This window comes from Pelodiscus sinensis, chromosome 3 (assembly GCF_049634645.1).
Source record: "Pelodiscus sinensis isolate JC-2024 chromosome 3, ASM4963464v1, whole genome shotgun sequence".
Taxonomy (NCBI): domain Eukaryota; kingdom Metazoa; phylum Chordata; order Testudines; family Trionychidae; genus Pelodiscus; species Pelodiscus sinensis.
Genome location: NC_134713.1, coordinates 151,975,339 through 151,997,045, shown reverse-complemented (window position 1 = coordinate 151,997,045; position 21,707 = coordinate 151,975,339). Strand labels below are relative to the sequence as shown.

The window sequence follows — 21,707 nt, the reverse complement described above, 5'->3', positions numbered from 1 at the left end:
GCATTTAAAAGCTAGGAAATGCCAGAATTAAGGTTAACTAATTCAGCCCTGTTGTGCTTAGGAATTATAATACAGTGTTTAATTACATGATCCCATTTCATTGTGACTAAAACAAAAACCTAGATTAAACTGTCAGTAAGCATCAAACATGATCCAGCAGGTGGCCTAGCAATAATAAAAGATGACATGTGCAGCTAGAAAAATTGACACACACACGGGATTTATACTACAGGTCAAACCTCTGTAGTCCAGCACTCTCAGGACTTGACCAGTGCCAAACCTTACCAACACTTCCACTGCTTACTGGGGTCTTAGGAGACATGTAGGTGTAAATCAGAACTAAACGACAGCACAGAACACTGAGAGCCAGGACTCGTGGCTGTAACAAACTTTATGGGACCTTGGGAAACTTGGCCACACCCATGATAAGTGGACATCCAGCTAACTAAAATCATGCCAGACCATGGATGTAGCCAGACCAAAGAGTTCTGGACTAGAGAGGTTCTACCTGTATAACCTAAACTAAAATTCATAAGGAAAAATCCTAACATATTAACACTGGGACCATCACTAAACATTCTAAAATTAGGCTCACTCCTCTAAAAACCACAATGGGTTTAACTATGTTGCGGTATTGGATGTTACTGTGGCATTTCCTATCTGAAATATAAGAAATAGCATCAATACCACAATAAAGCTAAATACTCAATGTGCTAACTCCGATTTTTAAGACACATCCACTGAACATTATCTCCCCTTAATACTAGTCTTCTGCAATAAATTCTTGCTACTGTCACATTATGCCGCAAAAAATCCAGCCAAATTGTTTATTCCCAACTAATTCCTATTACTTTGGATTTACATTTAAAGTGCTTTCTGTAAGACCAGTGTGTTACATGATAAAAGTTTCATTACACCTGCACTATACAGGGGGCGGGGCGGGGGGAAAATCACAGCTGTGGATGTTCATATTGGCTATAGCCCTGAAAAAAACATCAGTACAAACATCCACAGAAGTGATTTGGCACCATACTTGACTCTGCAATATTTCTGCCTTCTGTTGTAACAAGCAGGTTTTGTGCATCCCAACCAGATTGCTAGCAAAATTTTAGGTCTTCATCAACGCACTTGATACATCACCCAAAAACCCTAGAGCAGGGGTGGCCAACCCACAGCTCGCGAGCCGCATGCAGCTCTTCTCCCCTCAAAAGTGAGGCTCATGAAGCCACCCCTGCACCCCACCCAAACAGCCCCTTGCTCCTCTGTGCTCATTGGTGCTGCCTCCAAGATGAATGCTGCGCTGATGCTACCTCCAGGGACAACGGAGGTAGCACGGGCTTCCTGCGGGGTAGGTGGGAGGGGGGAGTTCTGCAGCTGTGCACCAGGTCCCAGAAATACATGGGCTCTTCCCCACCCCCGGCAACAGCTGGCACAGTACCTAAAACGCCAATCCGTTGCGCACTGAAGACTGTGTTCCCCTGCTGCCTTCCTGCATGCGGGTGAGGGGACGGAGGTCTGGGACCACGCTGGCTTCGGCTGCTCACACTGCTGTGGGGAGCAGAGGAGCCAGTGCACTGGGGACTTCATTCCCCTGCTGCCTTCTCGCTGGGGGGGAGGGGAGGGGGGGAGAGAAGAGAGTGTCCCGGACCACGCCAGCAACAAATACTCAGGTAGCGTGCCCCTTGCTCCTCCACTCCCCACGGCACCACATGCTGTCTGAGGAGCTGGAGGTGGCGGGGTCCAGGACTCTCCCTCCTCCCCCCACCCTGTGCAGGAAGGCAGCAGGGGAGAATGAAGTTCCCAGAGCGCCAGCTCCAGCTGCTCAGTCAGCGCATACTGCTGGGGGAGTGGAGGAGCAAGGGGCACGCTGCCCGAGCATTTGTTGCTGGCACAGTCCGGGACTCCTCCTCCCCACCATGCAGGAAGACATCAGGCGTGCGACAGACCAGCGTTTCAGGTACCACTCCACTGTTTCGGAGATGGGGGAGTAACCCGTGCACTTCCTGGGCCTTGGTGCGCAGCTGCAGGATCCCAGGTACTGGTCCCTGTCCCCTCCTCCCCACAAGTATCCTGCCCCAGCACCCATTGGCGCCCTGTCCTGGCACCCACTGGCACCCTGTCCTCTGTCCCAGGCTCCTGCCCAAGCACCTATAAGCACCCTGTCCCCTGCCCCCACCAGCACAGCTGGGGCCACATTAGTGAGGGTTGGGGAGTTTTGGAGCAGTTGTTTTTGTTACATCTCACTTGTGTGGCCCCGACTGACTTTTCTGTGGGTCAGTGACCCCTGACTCAAAACAGGTTCCCCGCCCCTCTCAAATAAAGACAATGCTGAAACATTTGTGTTTGACATAATATTTTATTTAAAAATGAAGCCTGGCCAATTGGGACCAAGCCCCCATCTGGCCGCAGCATGATAACACCCCTTCCCCCCCTCCCAGAATCCAAACCTGAGCCTATCATACACTGGAACCTCCTGTCCTGAGCCTTTCACAACCCCCCAACTCCTGCATCTCCAGTCTTCTGCCACAACACCCTTGCACAATCCACACACTGCAAATCTGTCCTGAGCCCCTCATGCAACCCAGCCCAAACTCCTAAACCCTGACAGCCACAAGCCTGCGGCTTGCTCAGCACCCCAACCCTCCCCTTAACCCCCAACACTCTCCAGCCTGGAGCCCCCTCCATGAGCCAGCATCCTCTTCTCTACTTCCTCCTGCACCCAAATTTGCTCCCCGAACTTGCACCTCTCACCCCCTCCAAATGCTTTTTTGTGATGGTATGCCCCGGGACGGTGTACTGGCACCTATTTTCCCCAGGCACAGATTTTTTTTTTTTGCTCAACTCCTTCCCCACCTCCCTCCCCGTACATGGCTCTTCGCGCTCTATCCACCACTATTTTGGCTCTTCGTCTCTAACAAGTTGGCCACCCCTGCCCTAGAGATACTTGCCACTCTAAAAAGTTGCCAGGATGTGGAGCTTATGTTCATATCTGTACCATCAGGATCCCAAACAAAGTAATGTGATAAAACGTAAAACGAAGCCCATAATGCTATGTAACTAATCAAAAAATATCCCCAAAACAAAGCAAAAACAAACCCACATTTTTTGCACTTCTTTTTAAAAAAATATATGGCTTTTCATCTGAAAAAATGCTTTTCCAATGTCATGTGATTCTGTTTTCCCAAAACCTGATTAAAAAAATAAACCACTCAACATACAGCCTCTACTTGTGATGTGGTCATGGCAACAGGGTCAAACTAACATTCTCAGAAGCAAAAGAAAATACTAATGGAACTATTGCTCAGAACTTCCATGTTTATGGATAAAAACTTTTCAAAAACCAGGACCTGGCAAACAAAAACAAAGCGTGTGCTTTTTAGACTCCCCCAGCACTCTGCTTCTGCAATCAGCTGTACTTGTGACTTGCTTACTAAATATCAGGAGCATTCATAAAACATCTCAGTTCCAAAAGAAATAAGAAGAAAGAAGGAACCTTGGTTGCAAAGCTCTTCCATCTCCTGAGGCCCATGATATTACTCCAGATCCAGGACATAGAATTACAGCTGTGGCCAAAAGGTGGCTGGAAATAGCAACGTGGTTTTTTACTTTTTGGTATGCCATTGCAAGTTTATTCTGTTTAGAGGACAAAGTGATTTTTCTATCTGTTACTATAGGAAAGTCATTTTAGTCAGACTCAAATTACACTTTTTACTGATTTGGATAGTCATCAATAAAATTTATAGAAAAACAATTTAGCATAATTTAGTTCAATATGCACAAGACAGAAGAGAGCTTTGTTCATGCCTCACCTTTCTAACAACTCTGCAATAAAAGCTGCAGTAAAAGTATAGCTCTGTTGGTTAGAGCAAGCAGATGAAACTCAGAAGATCACACCCAAGAAACCATTCTCTCAAAATAAGGGTGACTACAACAGGTTTAGTCTGTATCGAAATATAACACCTCCCATGTAAATTACATACCACTAGGATACCTTTCATCACTCAAGACCACCTTACTGTGAAGTAGTACAAATGTAAAGAATCACAGAAATGAGAGGCTATCAAATCCAATTGCTGTGCTGAGGTATAACCAAGTAAACCTTAGACCAAAAGTTCGTCCAACCTTTTATTCAAATTTCCAGTTATGGGAATTCTACAACCACCTCCCTTGAAAACTTATTACAGAGCTTTTTTACTACCCTTATAATTCGAAAGCTTTCCCCAAAATAAAATCATAGAATTGTAGGGCTGGAAGGGACTTTGAGAGGTCTCCTAATCTAGTCTCCTGTACTCATGGCAGGAACAAGCACCATCTAGATCATCAGACAAAAAGCTGTTGAATCCTGCTCTTAATCGCTAGGAATTCCACAACCTCCCTAGGCAATTTATTCCAGTGGTTAACTACCATGACAGTTAGAAAAGTTATTCCTAATGTCCAACCTAAACCTCCCTTGTTGCAGATTTCATGTCCTGCCTTCAGTGGACATGGAGAACAATTGTCTCGATCTTCTTTCAAACACTCCTAATTACATTTTAAGACTTACCATCTCCCCCCCTCCGACTAAAACATACCCAGGGTTTTTTTTTTTTTTAAACCTTTCCTCATAGGTTAAGTTTTTTAAGCCTTTGTCATTTTTGTTGCTGTCCTCTGGACTTTCTCTAATTTGTTCATATCTCTCCTAAAGTGTGGTGCCCGGAACAGGCCATAGTACTCAAATGAGATCTTCCCAGTGATGAGCAGACCTGGACAATTATCTTCTTTATTTTACCTACAAAACATGTGAGAATGTTAGCCTCTTTTGCAACTGCACCAAACCATTGACTCATACTCAGTGAGCCACCATAACTCTGACCATTTTCAGCAATGCTATCATCCCCATTTTTTAGTTGTGCATTTGATTCCAAAACGTAGCACTTCTCACTTATTTTTATTGAATTCCCATCCTGATTTCAGACCAATTCTCTAATTTGTCAAAGTAATTTTGAATTCTAACCTTGTCCTCCAACAAAACACTTGCAACTCCTCTCATTAGAGCAGTCACACTGGGTCAGACTAAAGGTCCATCTAGTTCAGTATTTTGTCTTCTGACAGTGGCCAATACCAGGTGCCTCAGAGGGAATGAACAGAACAGGCAATCTTTTTTATATTTAATATACAGGCAGTCCCCGGGTTACATGGATCCGACTTACATCGGATCCCTACTTACAAACGGGGTGAGGCAACCCCGCACTAGCTGCTTCCTCCCAGCAGACCAGGGAGACACAAAGCTAGCTCCCCGCCCCCAGCAGACCAGGGAGACGCGGAGCGGCTTTTCTCAGCAGACACCTCAGCTTGAGAATAAAGGACTGAGGGAAGTGAGTTGTGGGAGAATAAAACTGATGGATGCTTTCTAAAAATTGGCATCACATTAGCTATTCTCCAATCATTTGGTACAGAAGATAATTTAAAGGTATGTTACAGACCACAGTTAATAGTTCCACAATATCATATTTGAATTATTTTAGAATTCTTGGGTGAGCCCCATTTAGTTTTTCAATTTGTTCCAAAACAAGGAGGAGATATCTGAGCCTTTAGCTATCATCTTTGAAAAATCATGGAAGACAGGAGAGATTCCAGAAGACTGGAAAAGGGCAAATATAGTGCCCATCTATAAAAAGGGAAAGAAGAACAACCCAGGAAACTACAGACCACCCAGTTTAACTTCTGTGCCAGGAAAGATAATGGAGCAAATAATTAAGGAATTAATCTGCAAACATCTGGAAAAAAATAAGGTGATAGGTAACAGCCAGCATGGATTTGTAAAGAACAAATCACGTCAAATCAATCTGATAACTTTCTCTGATAGGATAACACATCTTGTTGATAAGGGAGAAGCAGTGGATGTGGTATACCTTTAGTAACACATTTGATATGGTCTCGCATGACCTTCTTTATCAATAAGCTAGGCAAATACAACTTAGATGGGGCTACTATAAGATGGGTGCATAACTGTCTAGATAACCCTTCTCAGAAAGTAGTTATTAATGTTCACAGTGATGCTAGAAGGGCAAAACAAGTGGGGTTCCACAGGGGGTCTGTTTTGGGATAGGTTCTGTTCCATATCTTCATCAACTATTTAGATGATGGCATAGAAAGTGCGCTTATAAAGTTGCAGACAATACCAAGCTGGGAAGAGTTACAAGCGCTTTCGAGGGATGGGTTATAATTCAAAATGATCTGGACAAACTGGAGAAATGGTATGAGGTAAATAGGATGACATTTAATAAGGACAAATGGAAGGTACTGCACATAGAAAAGAACAAAAAATTTCACACATACAGAATGGGAAATGACTGTCTAGGAAGGAATACTGCAGAAGGGATCTAGAGGTCATTGTGGACCACAAGCTAAATATGAGTCAACAATATGACAATTTTTTTTGGGGGGGGGGAAGCAAAAAAAAGCAAACATGATTTTTTTTCGCATTAATAGGAGTGTTGTGAGCAAGACATGAGAAGTAATTCTTCCATTCTACTCTGCACTGATTAGCCCTCAACTGGAATACTGTGTCCAGTTCTGGGCATCACATTTCAAGAAAGATGGAGAAATTAGAGAAGGTCCAGAGAAGAGCAACAAACATTATTAAAGGTCTAGAAAACATGAACTATGAGGCAAGGCTGAAGGAATTGGGCTTGTATAGTTTGGAAGAGAAGACAGAGAAGACATGATAGCGGTTGTCAAGTATCTAAAAGGCTATCAGAAGGAGGAGGGGAGAATTATTCTTGGTCTCTAATGATAGGACAAAAAGCAATGGGCTTAAACTGCAGCAAGGGAGAGTTGGGTTGGACATCAGAAAAAACTTCCTGTCAGGGTGGTTAAACACTGGAATAAATTGCCTAGAGAGGTTGTGGAATATCCATCTCTGGAGATATTTAAGAGCAGGTTAGACAGACATCAATCAGGGATGATATAGACAATGCTTGGACCGGATGATCTCTTGAGGTCCCTTTCAGGTCTAGTATTCTATGAGAGTTGGGCAGCCTGGGAATATTCTGAATTTCCTTGATTTTGTATCTTAGTGCTGGCTGATGTACCTCAAATCTTCAATTAGTCCTAGAAACAGAAATAAACCGGAGTCCTTTACAATTCATAACAATGTTCAGGACACCTGGCATGTATTTTACTTAGGAAGAATCTGATCTAAGTCGCATTGAAATTTTTGCACTGACCTTATAATAGTTGAATCCATCTTTGTTTAAATTCAATCTACATCAAACTAGACCTGATAGAGACACTAACATGGACTAAGACCTTAAAAAGTAAGCATTAAAGAGAGGCTTTGGAACACAAAGCAGGTTTGTTTGTTAGCTAAAGGATCTTGGAAAGTAGGACAGTTTCTTAAGGAGGAACTATGCAGCTTCTGTATCCCATTACCATTTACCTCTAGATCATCACTGCTAATCCAGACCAGTCCCTTACTATCATATATTTGTTCTGCAGGCTTCTGAGAAAGGAGTCTGTAGTCTCAGATCACCTGTGGGTAGTTTTATGACAGACACTTGTTCACTATCATGGTTCCCGCTAAGCTGCATGGCTGTGAAACTGCCTATTGAGCCCTGTCCAAGGGTTCAGAGCTGCCATACAACTCTGTCATGGCTAAGGGAAAGATTCCTCTCCCCCAGCTGCAGCTGCTTCCTTCTGGGGCTGGAGGAGAGGTGTGTTCGTCCAGCAACATAAGGAAGCTGCTACAGCCAGGGAAGAGGTGCACTCCTCTGGCAGCTGCAGGTCCAAGAGGAAGGTGCTGCAACTGGGGGAGAGATGCACTCCTCTGGCCCTAGCAGCAGGGCCGGATAAGAAAGGAGCTTTAGGGCTGCAGCCCATAAAGCGCCTGTGTTATAAGCCATTCCTGAGGGGGATGGGGCAAGAGAGGCAGCAGTAATGCATGCTGCCATTCCTCTCCTCCCCCTAGGCTGCAGCAGTTTTGCCATGAGCACTGGGAAACCGTCCCCAGCTGCCCTTGCTTGGAGGCTCCACCCCCGCAACTTCCACTGGCTAGGAATCATGAAAAATGGGAGCTGTGGGAAGCGGTGCTTGCAGGTGAGCACAGGGAAGCCCCCCGCCATATGGGAGATGCTCCAAGTAAGCATCCCAACCACTGGCCCCAGCCCTGAGCTGCCTTCCCTAATTCCTGTTGAGACCCTGCACCACGTCCTAACTTCCCCCATCACAAACCAGAGCCCCAGCCATGAGCCTATTCCACTCCGCCTAGATGCCACACACCAACCATGAGACCCTCCTGCACCCTAACTCCTGCCCAGACCCTGTACATCCTCACCTCAACCTCCTGTCTTGAGTCGTCTTCTGCACTCCAAACCCCTTGGCCCAAGTCTGGATCCCCCCTCCTACATCCCAAATGCCTCATCCCCACCCTGAACCCCCTCCCCCACTCTAAACCCCTCAGCCCCACCCATCACAGATCATCCATGTGCAGAATGAATTTTGTTATGCACACCACTATGGAGTAGGGATGTTAAATTGCGAGTAATTGACTAATCGAATTGTCAATGCATTTTGCATTGACTATTTGATTAGTCGATAAGGCGCCTCTGCCTTTGAAATGTAGCAACAGCCCTAGCTTTGTAAAATAAATGCTCAAAACAACGACTATGTTCTTCTCACACATAGAAAGGCTTTTGGATAAAATGGGGATTATCTTGCCCAGAAACAAGTTTAGATCAGATTATCTTGCCCAGAAACAAGTATTGTATACATTACCTTAGTTAAAAAAAACAGTGAAAAATATTACACAAGTTAGCTGGCTCTGGAAGGATTAAGAAATACCTTGATAAACAGTTAATGATATGAAATGCAAAGCTCTTGGCTTCACTTCAGAAAAGTAATTATTCCCATCTGGGCACACACAACCTGCAAAAGGGCAACAGTTTTAAATGGTATGAGCAAATATTTAACAGCAGCCTATGGATCCTCCTTTTGAATATCAGGGGAAAAACTGAAAAAATGTTAGGCTGATGGATATAAAACAAGTATATAGGATCATATGCCACACACACAGTTCTAGGAAAGGTGCAAGCAAGCCCTCTTCTAAGAAAGATTCCAAACTATAATGGGTAAAGAAGAAACACTGCAAATAGTATTAGAGCAGTGCCTATGCTAATGAAATAAACCCCAGTTCCACAGGTGGACTTTTGTGTGTTTCCAAATGTTAACATAGATCCATGCACCACAGATGCCTTAATAAGCAAGTCACAACAAAGCAGATACTAATGGTCCCTGAAAGTTCCCATCAGCACCTCTCCAAAGATCAGTTACCAGGATATTGGAGAGAATAAAAATTAGTACCCACCCCAAAACATGGTAGTTCAAGAGTTCACTGTTCTCTTCATTTCAATTTTACAGCAGATACACTCCTCAGTGCAGCCTACCTATCTGCAATAGCAAAAGGATTGGTTTAAGAAAGATTTGCTTTCATGGGGACATTTTGTTCTGCTGACTGGTTGTTGTATGTGGGTGTGTGTGGGGGGGCGGGGGGGAGTTTACCGTTGTGGACTGTATTCTACTTGATGGCAGAGTGCCCATAGCGTGGGACTGGGGTGCTTTAGATTATGTTGAATAAACAGTACTTTAGATTATACTGAATAAGAATAAATGCCTCAACCCTGAAATGCACAGCAACTTGTTATCAAAACCTGCCTTCAGATCTTATGCACAAGCTAAATCCCTTAACACCAAACCGTAAAATATGATCTGAGATAAGATACTAGTCCTGCTCAGTGGCAGAATATTCATATTTTACTAAGGAGAAAACCTAGACTTGGATACCTGCCTCAGACACTCACTAAGATATGGATGTTCCCAGCCCCTAGCAGGCAAGCTATGTGACCAAGAGAAAACAAACCCTGATTAAGAGTAGCTTGTACAAGTTCCTTACTTGGTTCAGTCCTAGCTGGAGCACTGTGGTGGCAAAAGGAAATGACAGGAAGAGAAGAGCTAGGGTAGCTACAGGGAAGATATGGCTGTTATAAAAGGGGCAAATTTGACCCAAAACACAAACTGCAAACCCCTCAAATTTCATGCCCCATGTCACACCTCAGGAAGTTCTGGACTTTGGAAACTTGCACAGGCAGGGGAGAAAGACAGCATCAGATACAAAGCTACAAAAAAAAAAAAAAAAAAAAAAAAAAAAAAAGAGACAAAACTACCATTCAGCATCTGAAGAGTTACATTTGATTTTCCAAAGCACCAGAAAATGAAGACACCCACACTGACTCATCCAAAGTTAGTCATTCTATTGTATACAAGGACACAAACAGGCATTTGAAACCTACATTTTGTGGCCTTGTCACTAGAAGAAAACTGCCACTCCACAATCTGACAGATATAAAAATACTCTCAATAGTTCCTCAACAACTGGCTCAATCTTAGCTTGCCATATATTTGCAGGTGATGGCAAATCTCCCCTGACCACTAAGTTATAATATTGCCAGACCCTTAAAAAAAGCAACATTGCTGTTATATCAGCTTTCTCTCCCCCTTCTTCCCCCCGCCCCCCCCCCCCGTCTATTTGAAATCAAGCAAGCTACACAGATCTTAAGAAAAATTAAGTGTCAGCATCAGGCTAACTTGTTTTAATTACCCAAAGTTTTTAAAATACTTTAATACTACACTGGAGTGAAATTTCTAAGCGTTCTTCATGCCATGGAGTGTTTCAACATGCTCCCTGAATGCACACAAACAAAAAACATATGACAAACTGTTGTCTCCCAACTGATTAAAGTATTTCTTCCTGGCACACAAAAGCACTTAGTTAGCTTGTGTGGATCTGGGCCAAGAGAAGTATTCCACCCACTACCGAGCATAAAGTTCAAACACAAGCACAAATATGCTCAAATATGGGCCAGCTTCTGAAATTTCAGAGAGCAAGACAAAAATATCTATGCAACTTGTTATTAAACCCCAGATACTTGAGAGGTTCACAGGATTGGTCCAAGGGTTGACAGGTCCAAAAAAGAAAAACCCACAACCCTGTCACTCCAGTATCTGTTTGTAAAGATTGTGTGATTTTGTTTGATAACTCTTGGAAAGAAAAATGCATAATGTGCTAAACAACTCTGCAACCTGGCTAACAGTGTGCACACATTTCAGTGAACAAACCCCTGACAACTAATCTTCAGTAAATTCTCTTCATACCTTTATGAATGCCTGTCAATACAGTGTCTCTTTCCATAGTAATAATCATCTCACAGCTGAGTCAAAGCCCTTCACTTTCAGGTTTGATAGTCATCTCCAAGCAAGAGAGCACATAGAGACTATGCACATGTTATCACAAGAATGTTCTAGACATTTAACACTGAATGAGACTTCAAATAAAATCTCAAAGCCATTAAAACCCAATGTTTTCTATTACTATCTTTGACTGTATACCAAACATGAGACCAACTTTTACGTATTACTCAAACAAAATGCACTAACTATGATCAATGGACCACCAAAGTCGTCCTTGAGCTCCAAAGATTAAACTAAAGATTAGGATAGGAAGGGGGAAGATCTAGAGAGATTCACTCTATTCCTAAACAGTCCACACACACAAATATCAGACTTGGAGAACTACTGTGCTAAAGGGCAGAAGTATTAATGCACCATTAAATAAAACCAGGAGACATGGCTACACAAGACAACCTCTTGCGTGAATACACCATTCTTACCAATTTGCTTTTCCAGGTCTTCCCAGCAGTACTTTGTTCTCTTTTAGTTCCTTCACTCCCTCTGAGAATACTGATGAAGTCTCTCTTAGAAACAGAGGACATCAGTTTAGCACGTTTCCGATTAGAATTCCCTGCTTCTTTCGCTTTCTCATCGATGTTCTTTTGGTGCTTCCGGACAGCGTTAAATAACTGCACAACACCCCTAGAGTTAGAGAAAGATTTTGCATCAGGTTGTCATTACAGAACTGTACACACAATAAAACAACACTGTGCTCGTGTAAATACTAAAAAACAGCTTCGGTTCTCAAAAACACTGACTTAAGGCTCTAGCACAGCTAAGGAGCAAGTAATCATAATGCATCTCAGACTTACAGCATCCAACTCCTCCTTCACATCAACTGCTGCAAACCAAACAGACATTACTACTATTGGCCCCAGTTCAGCAAGATACTTAAGCACATGTATAGTCCCAATGAAATCAATGGGACTATTCACACGCATAACTGAGCAGTAGCCAGAGTTCTTAACAGGTTATTCAGCAAGCATGTCAAGGTACTTAAGGATGGAGTCAACTATAGAAGAATGCTCCATACCCTTCAAAACGTATCTCGTGCTACACCCACCTATCAGGGGAAAGAGCATCAGAGTGACACCAGCAAAATAAAAATACACATGGAGACAACACCAAAAATGTGTTATGCCAAAGACATGTGGTACTACATAGGGTAACATGAAACAGTCTTGGTTCTTGTGTTCAGATTGATTTGATAAACACTCTGTAGAGAAATGAAAAGAAAGTGGTAGATGTGATTATGTATGTTTAAAGTGCCGAATTAAAAAAGCAATGAGCACTGGCACAGCACTCATGCTGGGCAAACACTTAACACATTATATTCTTGTGTATACTCTTACGTTTTCATAAGACTTCTGAAATCTTTTGTTGAACTCAATACTATACAAGGTAAACCTAGGTATAAATCACTTGGCTCCCACTAGTCGCTTCTTAAGAGTTCAATTTGATTGGAAACAGATTACCCACACATACTTTTATATTGGTTTAAAAAAAAAAAGAATAAAAACACTCTCTTACCTCGTGGCAATTCTCTGAAAATTTCTCTCAGTTTCTCTGTCTTTGGCAACATCTGGCTTCACTCTGCACATCATTTCCCACTCCCGCTTTTTATCAAGCTGGGTTATAAATATTATTGTGTGAAAAAACATTAGGCATTTTAAAATGTAAAATACTTTGATAGGATATTCTATAAGATGACAGATGATAAATCATTTGGACTCGGTTTGGTTCAGTGTAAGTAAAACTTCTAAATGTTACTTTTATGGGGCTGGACAATAGGTACTGGGGTTTGTCACATTGTTACACAAGGATGCCAGTCACTCTCAGCCTCTCACTACCACAGGAGATAAAAAGCCCTCAAGAGTTCCCCTTGCAGAAAATCTTCTGGGCGACCAAAAATGATTAATGAAGTCTGGGATGAAACTCAGCCAATCCCTTTTCGGCAAAGGAGTGGCCAACTCGTAGAAATGGAGAGGATTGCTCAAAGAGGAACCCCCCATATCCACCAAATCGTATTCTTCATTACACAGTGCAGCACAGGAGTAAAAAAATTTAAACTCAAATATTCAGGACCTGCCAATAAAGATGTGTCATGTTTTGGGACTACACAATTTAATGTTCTCCACTGAATAGACTATTATACAGCGTATTGTATTTTGTGATCAGCAATGTCACAGCAAGAATTTGGACCAAAGAGGGAGAACATTGTGTCCACTGGAAAAGAGCTGACCTACAACATTTCAGTTTTCTTTTGAAGCTTGCTGTTGTAAAATCCAACCTAACCGTATTCTCTGCTATCATCATTATAATTACTAGGAAATAGTGTTTTTATTTCCGCTATGATAGTGGAAGGTTACACTCCCCACCCTTATTTCAGGAACAAGCTATCAGCATTTTTTAAAGCAATTTAACTGTGTTCTAGTCACAGTGATCCTTACATTTAGTCTGTGTTATACAAAAACTCTTTCATAAAATTATGGAGTCCTTATCTTTATCATCCCAGGCAGACTACTATGAATGCATTAGTTGATGACCATGCTCTGGTCTTTGATCAAAAGAATTACCCTACTCTAACTTCCATCAGCATGGAATTAATAACAAGGCAGACTGTTTTCAAGTTTATGTAAGGATGAACAAATCAGTTTACAGCCTCACAGACCACCACTTATTTGAAGTACCCCACATATTTATTGGATAAAACCAGGTACTCAGCAGTTTGCAGTAACTGAATAGATTCCTTAATGCAGTGCTCTGTTTTCAAAAGGTGAGCTGCAGCCACCACAGTATGTCCCAGGCTAACCAAACTAATAACTGGGTCATCCCATTAAAACAGTATTGTTAGGCCAAGACAAGTAAAGTGTTTCTCTTCTATACTTTTAACACCAAGATAAATCAATTTTATATTTTTATCACAATTCTTCATAGAAAAAGCAGCTAACTTATTTACTCAGCTGCACCATTTAGTCACCTGAATTTCAAAACTGAATACAATTGGAAGCTTTTAAAATGTCCATAGACAGAACTTGAAAAAAAAAATAGTCATTGGGGAAAAAACTAAACTGGCAGCATGATTCTCTAGAACAGGTAATCAAGTTCCACTCTGATTTACACCCTGATATGAAATGGTGTAAGTCACAGCAGAATTTAGCCAAAGACAGCTTTTTTGACACCAGCTTCTTTACTAAGACATTGAAACTTTGTGTTTATTTCTATTGGTAACACTCCAAAACACGCTTGTCTCATATACCAAAAATAGGCTAGAACAGTGACCCAGAAGATGCTTTTCATCCCTATAATTAGAAATAAAAAGAGTCATTTAAAAACGTAACCATGTAACTGCTAAAAATTAATGTAGTTACATGTGCAGCACTATACAGTGAATCCTCCCGAGGAATGGAGTGCAAAGCCCCTACTGATTCCTCCTGGAGAAGCTTTGCTACTACACGCTCTGCAACATATAACATACTGCAGAGCCCACAGCAAAGCTAGCTCCATGGCCACTCCTGAGGAGCCAGTATGAAATCCTAATAGAAACAGATAAGATGAGGCTTATCGGTTAACCATTTCCACGGTTGCATGTTTGCATCCCTACTCACAATGGCAAATACTTAATTCAATCACAATACAGGCAGTCCCCGAGTTACGCTGATCCGACTTACGTCGGATCCGCAGTTATGAACGGGGTTTGCTCCGCATCTCCCTGGTCTGCTGGAGACGGGGAGCAAAGCCTCTGAGGACGCCGGCAGCGAGACAGCCGCGGCGTGTCTGGGCTGTCTGCTGCCCGCGTGCTCCCCGGCTTTGCTCCCCATCTCCCTGTTCTGCTGGTCTCCAGCAGACCAGGGAGATGCAGAGCAGAGCCACGGAGGACTTGGTCCGCCACCCGCGTCTCCCTGGTCTGCTGGGGGGGGGGAGGGCGCGCGCAGCTAGTACCCTCCCCCCCCCCCCCCCCCCAGCAGACCAGGCTTTTCTCCGGACGCCTGTGGTAGAGCAGCTGGGGCGCTGCCGGTTGGTCCTGCAGCGCCGCTCTGGGCGCTACTGGACCAACCCGGCACCACCCCAGCTGCTCTGCCCCAGGCGTCCCCAAGTTAGCCGCTGCTGAAACTGACCAGTGCTGACTACAGGAAGCCCGAGGCAGAGTTGCTCTGCCCCGGGCTTCCTGAAATCAGCTGCTGATCAGTTTCAGCAGCAGCTGACTTGGGGACGCCTGGGGTTCTTAAGTTGAATCTGTATGTAAGTCAGAACTGGCATCCAGATTCAGCCGCTGTTGAAACTGATCAGTTTCAGCAGTGGCTGAATCTGGACGCCAGTTCCGACTTACATACAGATTCAACTTAAGAACAAACCTACAGTCCCTATCTTGTACGTAACCCGGGGACTGCCTGTACGCCCATTGCCAAACACCAGACCTTATTTTGAATTCAAAGCCTGTGCGGATAAAGAGACAGGCCTTCTATATGTCCGCAGATTAAAGCTATTTCAGATCAGAGGAGGGAACGACCCTGAAGGTGATAACTACGTTGGGCAGCTGCAGAGGCAGAAAAATAGGAGAAAAACCAGAAGGGATGCAAACATGCTTGCTCACCCGGGGTCCAAATATGGCTCTGAGTTGAGCAGTTCTTATGGAGAACACTCTCTCAGCAGCTTCCTCATCTCTACCAGGGGATCTAGCTCAGGAACCCACATTAAGTGCTGCTGTACTGCACAGTGATATCACACTCTGTCTCTCTCACCTGCCTCTTTTTCTCTAGCTTCTCTTCTTTTATTTTCTCTCTTTCCTTCTCCAGTTCTTTACTTTTAACCAATATGGTGGATTTACTTTTGGGAATCTTTTTGTTAAGCACTTTGGCCATGGCATCTGCCCAACCCGCACTTGGGCCAGCTTGGGATTCTGCTTCATTTTCATCCACATTGCCATGGGCCATCGCCTCATCCTCATTGTCAGCTTCTAAAGCTTCGCCCTCTGAAGAGAAACTGTCTTCTGGTAGCTCTGAACTCCACTCGGAACCTGATGAAAGAGAAAACAATGTCAGATTCCCTGCTTCTAATAATATCGTACCACTACCAGAATTCCTCTCAAGCTGAAATGTTACACGAGTTCAGAACCATGCACCATTTCCTGTTACAACTAATTCCTCAAGAAGTCATCCAACGGAGCATACATCACTATAATGAATTTATTACAAAGTACATTGTGTAAGCATTTGCTCCTCTGAGTGATGATTTAAGAAGTTGGGGTGGGAGGGAAGAGAAGAGAGCCGTGATAATTTATTATGGGATTAATGAACATTTTGATGATTAAAAGCAGCAGATTTCTGAGAAAAAGCTTTTCTGGTAAAATATTAAAACAGCAACACTGACACCTAGTGTTTAAATAAATAGAACCAGGCAGATGAAGTTAAAAGCTTATTCAGATTAGTGCACAAGAAGCATTCGAGCACAATTTTCTGGGCAGACAGAAGGTATCTGGGAAGGTACGTTCTGTGACTCTAGGATCCAAAACACTTGCTAAGACTTTGCCAGAACACTCAGCTCCTATGTCACAAAGAGATACCTATGCCTCACCTGAGACATACAAGAAAACATCTACTTCTTTCTTTGTACTCAAGTAACACTGGCTTTTGAAAACAAACAGTAGCAATGTGTGTGTTGGGGGGGGGGGGGGAAGAGGAGGGAGAGGAGAGAAAGAGAAACGTGCACCAACCCCTTGCGTCCACACTTCCTCAACCAAACTAATGAAACCTGCTTTGGGGGCATCAGCTCTATTGGCCACCTCGTGGCCTGCCCTTCTTAATGGCTGTGTCTACACTGGCCACTTATTCAGGAAAATCAGCCGCTTTTCTGGAATAACTTGCCAGCTGTCTACACTGGCCCCTTGAATTTCCGGAAAAGCACCGACAATCTACTGTAAAATCATCAGTGCTTTTCTGGAAAAACTATGCTGCTCCCGTTCGGGCAAAAGTCCTTTTCGGAAAAGGGCCAGTGTAGACAGCACAGATTTCTTTTCCGCAAAAAAGCCCCGATCGCAAAAATGACGATCGGGGCTTTTTTGCGGAAAAGAGCGTCTACATTGGCACGGACGCTTTTCCGGAAAAAGTGCTTTTCCGGAAAAGCATCCTGCCAATGTAAATGCGCTTTTTCCGGAAATACTTATAACGGAAAACTGTTCCGTTTTAAGCATTACTGGAAAATCATGCCAGCGTAGACGTAGCCAATGTGTTTCAGTTCTCCCCAGATGCAACCAGAGTTGAAGCCTATCCTGGGAACAAGGTGTGATCTTTCAAAGCATAGCTAACCAACCTCTTCACCTTTTGCACTGACTTTGGTAACACTGCTTCAAGCACTCTAGTTCTCATATCATGCTTGACTCCTCAGAGAAAGGTCTGCCTTGTAGTTAATGAACTGGTCTACAACTCAGGAAAGCTTGAACTAATTCCTGTCCCACAAACTTGTGCATGACCTTGGGAAAGTCACTTAGGACCAGACACTTGTTGCTACCCAGCATGAGTAAGGGTAACACAATGAAGTTAGCAGGATTATTTGAGGAATTCTTCTCTACGGAGTAAGGGTCTCTTTTCTGTGCCTCAGTTGTTCATTGTACAACTGAGACAGTATTATGCTATTGCACAGGGCCATTGTTTCATAGCTTTACAGAGTTTAATTGTTTCTCCTGGCCTTAATCATCTAGTCCAAGGATACACAAAATTGGGACCCACGGGTTGGATTCAGACTGTTTAATTTTTCTGCCAGCTTGCATTGCAGCAGGGAGTTCAGGAAGGCTGACTAAGTTCCTCCCTACCATGACTCCACACTAGTCCCAGGAGTCAGCTGCAGTTGCCATGTCTATGCATGCTCCTTGAGGGGCAGAGGGCAGCAGGTCTCAGTGTGCGGCCTGGGCCCAGAAACACCACGCCGGCAGCTCAAATTGGCAGGTTTTCTTATATGTAATCCCATGACTTTTTGTTAAACTTGTTTAACTTTCACTATAAACCAGTGGTCTCCAATCTTTACACACCCAAGATCACTTTTTAAATGTCAGGACCAGCCAAGATCTACCCCATCAAGACCCTCCACCTGCCCTCTCCATTCACTTCCTCTCCATCACTTGCTGTCCCCAGCCCTCACACTCTCTCTGGGTTGAGACAGGAGGTATGGGCTCTGGGGTGGGAATGAAGGATTTGGGTGTGGGAAGAGGGTAGAGGTGCAAGTTCTGGGAGGGAATTTGGGTGCAGAAGGAGATGGAGAAGGGGGATGCTGGCTCGGGGAGGAGGCACCAGGCTGGATAGTGTGGGGGCTGAACAAACCACAGACTTGTGGCTATCAGGGTGCAGGAGTTTGGGTTGGGATGTATGAGGGGCTCAGAGCAGGGAGGCTGGGTATATGGTGGGCTCATGGCACAGGTCTGCAGTATGTGAGTGGTGCAGGAGTGTTGTGGCACAAGACTAGGGATGTGGGTGATGCAGGAGTTTGGGGATGTGTGAGGCTCAGGGAAGGGGTTCAGGTGTGTGATGGGCTCAGGGTTGGCATGTGTGGGGGGGTGCAGGAGTGTTATGATGCTGTGGCTAGATGGGGGCTTGGCCCCAATTGGGGGCTTGTTGGCCAAGTTTCATTTTTAAATAAAATATTAGGTCCAACACAAAACGGTTTAGCATTGTCTTTATAGCAGGGTGGGGAACCTCTTTTGGGTCAGGGGCCATTGAACCACAGAAAAAAAAAGTCAGTCGGGGGCCACACAACTGAGATGCAAAAAACCAACCCCTCCAAAATCCCCCCAAGCCTCTCTGATGTGGCCCCAAATGAAACACTTCCCTCCCCTGGCTCTCCACCTCAGGTCAGATTAACTCTTTTGGGATTCCAGGATTATCGGATTTCACAGCCCCCCTCCCCCCTCCCAGGCTCTGAGTTGCGGCAAAAAATGAGGGATCCAGTGTGCAGAACAGAGCTGCCAGTGAGTGGGATTGGGATGGAGGTGCAGAATCTGGGTGAAAAGTAGTGTACAGGAGCAAGCTGGGGGTAGGTGTCTAGCCAGGAGAGAGGTGGCAGGGGCAGCTTGGCCAGTACTTGGGGGTCTCCAGAGCCGAGTATCTCTCAACAAGGATCTGCAGGAAGTGCTGGAAGAAGCACACATGTGGCTCCTTTAAGAAATCCAGCTGTTCCAGGTCCTCCGCTGCCACCTTAACCCTTCCCTGTCCCGTCTCTTCCCCCCCCGGCCCCGAACCATGCCTCCCTGGTGCATGGGGGAAGGAAGGCAAGACAAGAAAGTGCACTTGTTGCTTTGGGGAGAGGAGGAGCAGTGTGCACGCACTTCCTGAAAAGTCAGATCTGGCATGGAGCCGTGGGACTTTGCCCTTCCTGTCCCCCGCCTCAGGAATCCGGCTTTGGCTCCAATTTTGCAAGGGGCAGGAGGCTGTAGCACCAGCGTAGGCTTCTCATTGTGGGTGGGGGAGAACAAAGGGAGGTGGGAACACCGCATAGAGAAAGTGCCTCCGTGATCGACTGTTTGGTGACCACTGCTATAAACCAATTCAATGCTTTGATGAATCCCAGTTAAAACAACAAGCCAGTGGGCAGGGTCTCTAAAGAAAAAGCAAAATTAATAATGTCCGTAAGTGGTCAGCAAGAGAGCTGGACACTACATGACAGTGTCTGGAAAGACTGGGAGGATATTGGGGGTCACACTGAAAAAATGTAGCCTGCCCGAGGAAGCCAGAGTGGGTATGACTACAGAGCAAAAAGAAACCTGAAGATGGCCTATGCCAGCTTACTCAGGCTCAGGGACTTGGGCTGTTTCACTGAAGACTAGACTTTCAGGTTTAGTGGGGAGCCTGAGCTCTGGGACCCTCCCTCCTTGCAGGGTCCTAGAGCCTGGAAGTCTACACAGAAATGAAACCAGGGCTACTCAACTGTGGAAACCCTGCGGGCCGTAATGATACTCACAGCACATGCTGAGGGCCACAACTTAAGTGTGGTTGCATACATATGTAAATAGCTTCTTTCACACTGACGGGCATGAATACAAAGATTAAGGCAAGACTATATAACATGCAGGTCCCATTTAAGTCAGTTCTGCTGATATTAATAAAATGCAATATGTATGCAATTTCCACCCATGACAGCATTTTTAATGAGCAATGACAGTCCAGGAATTTAACTACTAAACTGCATATCAACAGAAGACCATTATATTGACTCGCCATTGTGGAGTGTGTTCCCAGTGGAGGCCATGTTCAAAGGATCCCACCCGCGGGCCATGTGTTCAGCCCCGCATAAACCCAAACTGCACCGCGGGCTGCAAACAAACATTATAGAGGCAGCAGCTTTTAGTCAAAATTACCCTCTTTCTTGATACATGAAAAGGCTTCTTAAAGAAAGCCCAGTTTTCATTCACATTTTTCCTATACACTTTTTTCCTCCTAGTCAATTGTATTCATAGTTCTCCTCTGCTTTGGGAAACTACCCTTTTTGAAGGAGCAAAAATATTTACTGTTGGTTAACATCATTTTCTGTCTTTACTGAATATCAACAGGACATGATCATTGGGCCCTGTGCAACCATCAATTTCTAGTTCAAGTAATTTATTCCCCACAATGAAATCCAAAATAGAGTAATCTCATGTTGGGTGCAATATCTTTTGTATTAGAAAATCATCTGTAATTGTAAAGAACTCTGAAAACATTTATCACTGGTTTCATGAGACCGCCAGAATATGTCTTCTTGACTGAACCTCCCCCCCCCCCCCCCCCAACAACACAATTTTACTTTTCACACATTACAGATGCTACAGCAGGGAGAATCACAGAAGAGTCTCTGCATAAAACCATTCCCTGCATGAATTTTCAGTTCCCCTTCCTCCTCTCTTTCTTAATCTCCTCTCCTCTCTCACTCTCCATTTCCCAACCTACAATCCCCACCACTACACTACCTCCCCCAAGTATATACAGTTCTAAATGAACAGCAATAAAAGGGGTTATGCCTAATGGGGTAAAAAGCAGTCAGAACAGAGACACACAAAGCAGGCAACTGAAATGTTTATAGATGCACTTCTAATACAAGCAAGTGCTTAACATGTTTAGTTAATATATTTAGTTACAGAATGGCTAGCTGAAGGAGGGGGAAAGATTTTGAAGAACTGAACTAATTTAATCTCAGAATTAGTGATGTGAGCAAGTAACCCGTAATCCTGTGGGGTCAGAGGCCCTGCCCACAGATGGGGACTGCTCCACCCCAGCAGAGCTGGAGCAACCCCCAACCCACTGGATCCAGCTTAATCAGTTCACCAGTTAAATGTAACATTTAAGTGGTGAACGGATTAAACAGGATTTTAGTCAAAATCAACCCAACCCACCACACTCCTGTGCAAATAAGAAATTACCCCTCAGGAAAACGTCATGAATGCTAGTACAGTAAGTCCCCGGGTTACGTCAATCCGACGTAAG

At 44.2% G+C, this 21,707-nt stretch overlaps 1 protein-coding gene across 3 annotated transcripts in view; it reads right to left on the bottom strand.

The window, feature by feature from the left end:
• Window positions 1-21,707, bottom strand: part of RRP15 (ribosomal RNA processing 15 homolog) — a 46,382-nt gene that overhangs the window by 20,307 nt on the left and 4,368 nt on the right. For all 3 annotated transcript variants that reach the window (XM_075925208.1, XM_075925209.1, XM_075925211.1), the window contains exons 2-4: window positions 16,005-16,279; window positions 12,793-12,890; window positions 11,703-11,904 (exon numbers count right to left, since the gene is read on the bottom strand). In XM_075925208.1, coding sequence (XP_075781323.1) covers window positions 11,703-11,904; window positions 12,793-12,890; window positions 16,005-16,279 — 575 coding nt within the window. The remainder of the gene's footprint in view (window positions 1-11,702; window positions 11,905-12,792; window positions 12,891-16,004; window positions 16,280-21,707) is intronic.